The following is a 9212-nucleotide window of genomic DNA, read 5'->3' as shown; positions in this document are numbered from 1 at the left end:
TTAGAAATTAACCTAATTTGATCTTCTGTCCTGAAAGTTGAAAAGGAAATTGGTTTCGGCTATTTTAAAGAGGCTGTGTACAAAATGTTTGTTTATCCAGACATTTCAATACTGTTTGATTCTGTCCCTTAATTAACTTTTTTTTTTTTTGTCGATGTCTGTCATCGAGCCTCAACCAGGACACAGCTGCACCTGCCAAATTATTTAATTGTAATTTTGGTTGAATTAACTATTTTTTTGGATATTGCATGTCGTTAACAATATTTAATTGAAGTGTTTCTTTAAAAACATTTTGTGTAACTAGCCAATCACATCAGCTTTGTACAAACTGAGGTTCACCATGTCTCAACTGTCTTGCTTGGGGAGTAGACGAGACGCTGGCTTGGTAGTTTGTTACGACATTTGTCAATCTTCAAAATTCATGTGTAATTTGGGTGGGAGGGGCTTAGATGAGTAAGGCAGCAGAGAGCGGTGAAACTTGCCTACTGCCACTTTAAAGAAGGACTGCTGAGATTGGGTTTTGGATGAGTGGACCAACATGTTAATATTCCTTTTCTATAATCCCCAATATGAGCGTGAAATCAGGAAATTTGACACGTGAGAATTGAACAAGTCGGACAAAAATAATCACTTTATTCTGCGAGAGTCAACAGATCAATGCCTCTTTTAAAAAACAAAATCAATGCAATGTGCAAAAACAGCTTTAATTAACAGTGTAGAAAAAGGATCAACTCTATAAAATCAGATTTTCTCTAATGATTTTCGATCTTCGCGGAAGACAAAAGTTCAACCTAAAAGTTTCCAGAGCCGAAGTGAACAAAGAAGGTCCTGATCTCTTTGGGTGAGATGGTCACGGTGAAATCTTCATCTGGACACCTTTGGTTCTCTAAAAAAAGAGAAGAAGAAGAACGGATGTCAATCAAGAAACAATGAAATGTAGTTTTACTACGATCGGACAAAATTGGAGGATCCAGCCGCCCTGATATTCTTTGTTTTACAGCGAGTTCTTACTTCTTTCCAAGTTATCTGCAGTTTTCCACTTCCACCTCTGCAGACTGGTGATGTTCCAGGTTCCCGTGAGAGAACGTTCCTCCAGCGCTCTCACTTCCCCGACGCCCCGCAGAACATCCTGCTCACACAGGAAATGGTAAAACAAAAGATTATGTAAATTATATTTTGAAATCAAAGGTTGTAGAGATTTAAGTTTTCTTTTTTTCCTCAGCACCTTTAAGTTGATGGTGACTGGCTTTGAAAGCTCCTCGTCTTCTCCCTCCTCAAAGAGATGCATGATTCTCAGCAGGACCCGATCGTAGTCCGGCTCCACCTGCAGGTCCGTACCTAGATGTAAAAAAAAAAATACAAAATGCACATTTTAATCCCATAGACAAACAACAGAAGTAAAATAACATGTTGTAGTTGCGTGTGCCCGATACGTGTCCGAGCTGACCCGAGTGTACGCGGTGGAGCTGAACGTCGTGGTTGGAGCTGTAGTTCCAGCCGGGGATGGCGAGGCTGAGCAGGTGGAGGTTGGGCGGCAGGACGACCGAAAGCATGGCCGAAGTTTCTCGGGGCTCCTTCCCCTGCCGGGGCTCCTCTGAGTAGACGGAAAGATCGGCAGGTTTCGTCAACTACATGTACGGTGATTGTGATGCTGTTGTGTGGCAGCGTCAGAGCTGAAGAGCAGGAAGCATTAGTCTCTACGGGCTGTCTTGTTTTGTCTTTGTCATCTCAGTAAGTGTCAGTATAGTTTATATGATGACAAGGTTCATGCCGAGCACCAAACTTTAATACTTTTGTTACTGAATTGATGCTCGGTAGGGTCCAAAAAAACATGATTTTATTAGTATACATTTGTACCATAATATGTATTTTACACGTAGCCCAGGTTCACCCTGTAAACACACTGACGTCTAACAGTTATAATGAAACTAGTTTTCTTGTTTTTGATGCTGGACGCTCGCCCACGTCGGGCCTGAAATCTGCAGCACTTACGCGGCTGGTCTATGGGCATGACGAGCGGCCTGTGCTGCAGCTCTATCGCCTCCCGCTGGTGAAGCCTGGCGGTGGCGTTGCGGGAGCCCAGCATCATCCACAGGGTGGGCCGCACCACCGAGCTGTCGTTCAGGGTCAGGTTGTAGCCGAGGTTCCAGGGCAAGTCGTTCCAAAGCCGCCGGTGGAGCATGACCTGGGGGAACAGGAGGCGTTCAGGTGTGTGTGTGTGTGTGTGTGTGTGTGTGTGTGTGTGTGTGTCGTTTTCGTACCTCCAGTTGTCCGTTCGCTTGGCTGGACACGCCGTGAGCTCTGTCGCTGAGGAGCACGAGTCTGCCGAGCTCGTCCTCGATGTAGGCGGCCCTCACCATGGGGAAGTAGTTCTGCAACATTCACATCACACACAGATCAGTGCATGTTCCAGTGTTTTAACAACACGGATGTCAGGAGCCCCGTTTATCTGAGATCTGAGGACCTACTCTCGCTAAAGTGTTATTGGTGAATTTCCGGTACGTCCTCTTCATCATCTGGTATCCGTTGTCGTCCGTGTACAGCGTCCTGTCGTTCTTCAGGGAGGAGCTGGTCCTCAGCACGACCTCCGTGTTGAGCCGCAGGGGCCCCAGCGAGTAGCTCTGCTCCAGCCGGTGACACGGCAGCGTGGCCTCAAAGCATTCTGGGACACGGGTGGTGATGGAGTAGGCGTAGTCTTCGTCGCTCTCCTCTCTAGAAGACGGAGCGAACGTGAGACTTAACAGGAGTCTTTATCGACTGAGATAAAGAGGTTCCTCGTTATTCACCTGAAGAAGTACTGTCTGATCTCCGTGACGATCTTTCCCGGGACGATCTCCATCTCCGCGGCCTTGTAGGCCCTCGTGGCCGAACCGTTGGCGCTGAAGACGTAGTTGTCAGAGATGGGTCCCGCTTTGACGTCTCCGTTGGCATCGTACTCCCAGAAATCCTGCGTCATCCTCACTCTCCTTTTTTCCGGACTATAAAATAAGACATTCAATTCAAGAGAGTTGAAATATTAAAAAAAACAGACAGAAAAACCAAATGTAAGGAGACGTGAAGCCTCACAGGTACGTGACGCTGTGCAGCAGGTTGGTGTCCCGGTCAAACATGAGCTCGTAGCATTGGTTGAGAACCGGAACGAGCCGCCTGCCGCTTCTCGCCCGGTCCGTCACGCCGCGCCTCTCGAACCGAACACGCTTCGCCTCGTACGAGTCGGGCTTTCCGGCGCCGGGCTTCTCTGTGAACTTTATCAAGTATTTCCTGTACTGAAGGCCTCCGAGTTTCACCACCATGAAAAGGTCGTAGGTCGTGTTGGACTGGGCCGACGTTTGGATCTGTAACAGAAATTTATATGATACTACGAACTAATTTACCCAAAACAGGATAAATATAATATAAATAATCATACAACAGATGTGAAATTGTTAACTGAGTAGAAAACATCTGTTAAATTATTAACTTTTGAAATCACAGGAGCTGATGTTTGTTTTAACTGGTGTCTCGTCTCTACTCGCTGATAACCAGCAAGAAATGATGCAACGCTGCAGTAATGTTTGCTGTTGTTCCCACAATATATTTGTTCTTAATGGTACGACGACGTGCTGGAAAAACACGAGAAGAATGTGACCACAAAAATATTTGTGTAATGTTTTTAAAAGCAAGATTACTCCCTCCTGGGAACATAAAAAAAATACTGAACACATTTAAAGAATTAGAGAAATAATGTTCTGACATTAGAGACCACGAGATATTTTTCTCGGGAACGTTTATCCTGAACGTTCATTCAGCTGCAGACGATGTAAATACAGAAGTTACAGTCTCCCTGCAGAGCGAACAGTTGATCGCGTGTGTAATGAAACGGATGAAACGTGCCTGCGCAGCGACAGGCTGTCCGTCATCATCGAAGACGGCCGCGCTCGGCAGCGTCACGGTAACGTTGACGACGGTGGTGATGTTCCAGGCCAGCGGGTTGTAAATGAGGACGTGTTGCTCGAGAGCCTCCTGAACATCTGGTGTGAGGATGGTTATGACTTTTATTATTATTTAAATATACACTACACTTCACATCACATCCGTGAACAAATATAATGTCATAACTTCCAACCTGTCCTGTGGTAGCGCCTCTGGAGGACGCCGGGAGTCTGGAGGAAGTGCGGCAGCAGGAGGAGCGCAGCGAGCAGCTCCTCCACTCCCATCATGGCCTGCGTCAGATGCTGCAGGTACATGTCCGCCACCTTGGGAGACTCGGTACCCGTGATGCCGTCATGATGCTGCACCTAAAAAAACAAACACAACAAATAGACTCATTTTTAATATAACGACAGACTCGTCTTTAAGAATATTTGTAGGTCTTTTCTTACCGATTGATTTAAAATTTAGACCATAAACGACACGTCTGTTGTTTATTTCATTCTTCTTTCAGGTGATGGAGTGAAATGTCTCGATTTGATTACCTCAGAAACAGCCCAGCGCAGAGATCGGAGTTTGTCCAGAGCCCAGTCTTTAGCCACGGGACCGTCCGGGAAGCTGATCCGGTACCGAGCGAAGAGCGTCTCTGCCGCGTGCAGCTTGGAACTGGCCCGTCGCGCCACTCCCTTCAGGACGTTTCTGGAGGCGTAAAACCCCGTCCACGCCTGGTAAGGTTCTAGATAAATGTCAAGGAAGATTTTAATAGCCAGAGTCTTCCTACATGATTTCTCTGCGTTGGGATACTCGGTTCTTACCAGTCGAATACGGCAGAAAGTCTTGGCTCCCACGAACCTCCCAGACGAGGTCCGATCGGTAGACGGCTTGGAAGTATTCGCTCAGAGTGGCGTACTGGACCGTCACGCCGAACTCTTCGCTGTTCTGGTTGATGTACTTCATTAGAGGATCCATGTTGCTGAATTGCACGGACGAGTTGTAGAACTGTTTGTCGCAGCCCTGAAACACAAAGATCCAACAGACGTTTAAGGCGGAGACGATGTTTTTGTAGGTGAAAAGCTCGTTGCAGTTCTGCCGACCCACCCACGGCCAGAGGACGTGGTTGGTCCTGAACCACGCGGCCCGCTGCTTGATGTTCTCCACCATGGTCTTGGCGTAGGCTTGCACCGTCTCCTTGGTAACGGGCAGGCTCATGTTGGGGTAGACTCCGTCTTTCGGGGGGTCCGGGAACAAGGCGACTCCGTTCCAATAGAAACCAGAACTGAGGTGTAAAGAACGACATGTTTTAATAACATTTCTACAGATTCTTCTTTGTGGCTTTTTTCCCTGTAAATATGGAATAATAATAATAATAATAATAATAATAATAATAATAATAATAATAATAATAATGAAATTGATGTAAATAACCAGTTGTAAGGAAGACTTCTCTGTTACCAGTCATCTTGGTATCATGCGTTACTTTCTGTAGCAGCACAAACAAGGACTAAGAATACAGGACACGTTGATTAATTACAGAAATAATATACAGCAGTGAGGAGCGTGAGCTTCTACTTACCTGTTGGAGAACGGCAGGTGTGATGGAGTGCAGTAGCTGAACTGGTCCATCGTGTGAGTGAACATCTCTTGCTGGGCTTTCAAGGATCCAGAGCCGCGCCATACAAACTGTAGTTTCTGCCAAAAATAGGTCAACAACACGAGTCTTCTGATGACGCTGACGTTAACGTTTTGTCGTAGTAGTATTTTGTTTGTAGTCGTGTTTGAGCCGGCACCTTGTTATGCTGCATGGTGTCTTTGAGGTCGTAGTCGATGCGAGAGATGAGGTGCGCGTTGAACCCGGCGAGGGCGAACAGGACCGGCGTGGTGGCCGAGGCTCCGAACGGATCCACGTGCCAGGAGAACCGCGGACGCACCCCGAACGTCTCGTACAGGAAGCCGTGGCCCTCTGTAGGGTGGGGGGGGAGGGGGGAGAAGAGGGTCTGGGTTACTACAGGAGTCGGGCCACCCGCTGCTGCAGCTGAAGGATTCGAGGCGTCGTGTTACCCGTCATCTGCAAGATCTGGTCGTCCAGGTCGGTCACCGCCTCGTCGTGCATCACTTGGCCTCCGATGATGAACTCAAGTCGACCCTCTTTCACGAGCTGTCGCACCTGCAAAAGATGTTGATTGTTTACTTTATATTTCAAGTAAGGATCATCTGAGGAGAACATCACGTATTGATCATGTGACCATCATCATTACTTGTTTCTTCTGGTTGTCTGAAGCGACGGCATCCCACCACAGTCGGAAAAACTCCTGCTCCACGGCGATGAACTTGCGGTCTTTGAGCTTCGACAGCTCCTCGGTCACACTGCTGTACACGTTGGCTGCATAGGCGTGCATGCTTTCCTGCAGGAAATAAATAACACTCATGTTCATATCTACAATTAAGAACACACATATTTTATCCACATTAAACCACTTTTAAACTGCAGGATGTGCAATATATATATATGTATAAATATAAATATATATTTATATATATCTGAAAGTGAGGTGTTACCTGGATGGTGTACACCCAGCCGACATCCATGTGACTGTGAGGGATTATAAATGTTTGAATCGGTTTGTTTTCGTGCGTCACTCCTAACGAGCAGCAAAAAACAAACACAGTAACGACCACACATCTCATGTCTGTCGGCTCCATAAACCAGCAGAAGGGTTAGAAAATCTAGAGCTTAAATCTCAATATATTCGCCTCAGACTTCCTTATTATTATTATTATTATTATGGTGCTGCCGCACGTGACGCTGACGTCATATCCAAAGTACGGGTGCCCAGAGAGACCAAAACCAGCTTCTTCTTTTTCCTCTCCTCTCTTTTAATTTACGCACGCGCGGTGTCCGGCCGACCTTTTACACCGGAAGCAATCGTTTCAAAAACCATTGTGTAAGTTTGGAGGTGAGTGCGTTTCCTCCGATGCAGCAAAGAGGAAAATGTCCAGAAACACGAGGATCGTGTTGGTGTTTGGAGGCTTCGTCACCGCCGTCGCCGCCGCGTTTTACCCCATTTTCTTCCACCCGCTGACGCACAAAGACCAATACAGTAAGCGGCATCAGCTTCCCTTCACTTCCTCTAATGTCACGGTGCATGTTGGAAAGTCTCCACATGTTGTTTTTACTCCACCAGAACAACAAACTAAAGCTTCTGGCAGGTTTCTACTAATTTAAGTGACATTGAGCTGATTAACTTCGAGGTTTTCCATTTGAGTTTTCTGCTCCTGTTTTAGGAAAAAACAAAAGTACTGTCAGTAAAATGAACTTTCACTGTTACATGATGAGTTTGGATTCATATTATAGCTGCATTAATGTGTATTTTATTGTTTGTAGTATCTTTATGGTCTATAAGAACATCTTTTGTGTGTAGTGTCATCGTCCTGTAAGATTATATCTCTTTATATCTCTGTTTTCAGATTACGATAGATTTTCTAAGCCCATCAAGGAACATTAAATCCTCAGTTTATTAGAAAAATTCAAATTAAAACCCACCAAACTCAGATAAATGATTCGACAGGACGGGTACAAAAACATCTTATTCTGAACAGCGACTATCGTCTAAAACTGTCAGATAAATGTAGTAAAGGTACAATATTTCCTCTGAAATGAAGTAGTAAATGAAGCACAAGTATTTAGAATTGTTTGCTGATTTTATGTCACTTTATTGGTTTATTTTCCATAAATTTAGCTTAACTGGGGGTCAGATATCAAAACATTTAAGGAAACCTTCCCAGAAAGAGTTTTTTTTTCTTCCATTATTTCTAAACCACTTAGCCAACTAAAACAAAGGCAGAGTGATGCCAGGAAAACTCATCAAGTTAAACAGTTGTGGTTTCTACATTTATACCTAAATTAGCCACATTATCCACTTGTTTTGAGTCCGAGCCCGTCCTGGCCAGGAAGATGGAAAGCGATAGTCAGACTGTGGATCAGCTACATCCGGTGTTACTGAGAGAGCAGACAAAAGTAGAGCCAGAAGAACTGATAATAACCAGCTGCAGTGTTAAAATTTTAGTATATTTAACTAACATGCTGCACTGGTTCTCTTCCTGCTAGAAAAAGTTCAAAAGATGAACCGGGCAGGAATCAACCAGGCCGATGTGCAGCCAGTAGGTAAGATATATTATAGTAATTATAGAAAACATCTGATATCCTCATCGTACCGACACGCTGACGTATTTCAGCTGCAGCACAAACCACAATACTGACTGTAAATGAAAACCTTGTTATTGGAAAATTAGAGCATTTAAATGTTCCCACTCAGCTGAAGGAAAAAACTCAGCACACCTGGATGTGTGACAAAACCCAACTGCTTTCACTGGGTTGTTTTCTGTCTACGCTAAAGGTAAATTTATCAACTCAATGAAGGTTGCGTCGATTGAAATGTTGTAAACGTGTATACCAGCAGTGGGAAAGACATTTTACACATTTTTTTTTAAAACTTAATTTAAATCTTAAATGCATTCCTCTGAATTGTAAATAAATTATGACAAAAAGTGAAAGCAGTTTTTTCAGTGCTTTAATGGACATAAAACACCAATCATTGTGTTTTTTTTGCCTGCAGGTGTGAAGACGTGGTCGGATCCATTCAAGCCTACAGACAAATGATTGTCTGACCTCAGAGTCTGATGAACACTTGGAGTGATCGTGTTGATGAGTGCTTGGTGAGCGTGTGAGTGAATGATTTCAAGAATATGTTTATTTTGATTATTGAGTGGCACCTTACTCTCTTAAATAAAGTGTAAAGATTTATAAACATCATCAAGGCTCCCTTAAAGACTTTTTTATGTTGCGTTTAGAAAATGGGATGGATATAAGACAAAGTGATATATATTGTTTTAACCCCCCATCCTACCCAACAAAATCGACCTTATTTTAAGATGATGTGACATGCAGATCATTCGTTGTCCACACGGGGGCGCACCATGCCCGTCTGTCGCTACAAAAAGTCACTGCACTGTGTCATGTTTCATTTGTGCATTTTAGATATTTTGGAAAATCCTCCTAAATCCTCTACTCTGGGCTGCATCCTGTAGGAAATTATAATAATTTTTTTTTTTTTAAAACGCAGGGATTTGTTTACACATCTCACTCACCAGAATCTGTTTTGACATTTTATTTTGATTTAGTTTGACGTGCGAGTCGTAAAATGGGTTCAACAGATGAGGGACAATGTCCAGTAATGTGCGGTATCCTCTTCCAAAATGGAAACAGGAGAGACTAGAGTTATTCCAGGACACATCACTCCGTATTA

General features: G+C 44.4%; 2 protein-coding genes across 4 annotated transcripts; one reads left to right on the top strand and one right to left on the bottom strand.

The window, feature by feature from the left end:
* Nucleotides 1-613: 613 nt before the first annotated feature.
* On the bottom strand, nt 614-6727 carry man2b2 (mannosidase, alpha, class 2B, member 2). 3 transcript variants are annotated; one of them, XM_069169887.1, is made up of 19 exons: nt 6466-6726; nt 6165-6311; nt 5968-6073; nt 5697-5869; nt 5483-5598; nt 5008-5185; nt 4725-4923; nt 4455-4645; nt 4106-4277; nt 3874-4010; nt 3067-3335; nt 2787-2978; nt 2469-2712; nt 2262-2372; nt 1993-2185; nt 1448-1594; nt 1226-1338; nt 1012-1129; nt 614-886 (listed from the first exon to the last, which is right to left on the bottom strand). In XM_069169887.1, exons 1-19 carry the CDS (start codon nt 6607-6609, stop codon nt 792-794), a joined length of 3045 nt encoding a protein of 1014 aa, XP_069025988.1. In that variant the 5' UTR covers nt 6610-6726; the 3' UTR covers nt 614-791. The 3 variants fall into 3 exon arrangements, with proteins under 3 accessions (XP_069025988.1, XP_069025987.1, XP_069025989.1); XM_069169886.1 differs by having other exon boundaries at nt 4725-5185; nt 6466-6727; XM_069169888.1 differs by lacking the exons at nt 5968-6073; nt 6165-6311; nt 6466-6726 and having other exon boundaries at nt 5012-5185; nt 5697-5784.
* An 81-nt stretch (nt 6728-6808) lies between these two features.
* smim20 (small integral membrane protein 20) lies at nt 6809-8719 on the top strand. The gene is made up of 3 exons (XM_069169889.1): nt 6809-7007; nt 8015-8071; nt 8523-8719. The coding sequence occupies exons 1-3, from the start codon at nt 6899-6901 to the stop codon at nt 8564-8566; spliced, it is 210 nt and encodes a 69-aa protein (XP_069025990.1). The 5' UTR covers nt 6809-6898; the 3' UTR covers nt 8567-8719.
* Nucleotides 8720-9212: the final 493 nt, after the last annotated feature.

Source organism: Embiotoca jacksoni, unplaced genomic scaffold, assembly GCF_022577435.1.
Source record: "Embiotoca jacksoni isolate LCO1_2020_lvr unplaced genomic scaffold, fEmbJac1.0.p SCAF_47, whole genome shotgun sequence".
NCBI lineage: Eukaryota > Metazoa > Chordata > Actinopteri > Embiotocidae > Embiotoca > Embiotoca jacksoni.
The sequence above is the reverse complement of the archived record's forward strand: the minus strand, read 5'-3'. Positions and strand labels throughout refer to the sequence as shown.

What these genes read in the sequence shown, in the direction of transcription:
- man2b2 (XM_069169886.1), bottom strand. Translation starts at nt 6,609, where the DNA reads ATGGAGCCGACAGACATGAGATGTGTGGTCGTTACTGTGTTTGTTTTT. An exon ending in CCAATAACACTTTAGCGAGA is followed by an intron (nt 2,373 to 2,468) that starts GTAGGTCCTCAG and finishes TGAATGTTGCAG; the next exon opens with AACTACTTCCCCATGGTGAG. An exon ending in GCTCCACCGCGTACACTCGG is followed by an intron (nt 1,339 to 1,447) that starts GTCAGCTCGGAC and finishes TTTTACATCTAG; the next exon opens with GTACGGACCTGCAGGTGGAG.
- smim20 (XM_069169889.1), top strand. Translation starts at nt 6,899, where the DNA reads ATGTCCAGAAACACGAGGATCGTGTTGGTGTTTGGAGGCTTCGTCACC. An exon ending in GACGCACAAAGACCAATACA is followed by an intron (nt 7,008 to 8,014) that starts GTAAGCGGCATC and finishes TCTTCCTGCTAG; the next exon opens with AAAAAGTTCAAAAGATGAAC. An exon ending in GGCCGATGTGCAGCCAGTAG is followed by an intron (nt 8,072 to 8,522) that starts GTAAGATATATT and finishes TTTTGCCTGCAG; the next exon opens with GTGTGAAGACGTGGTCGGAT.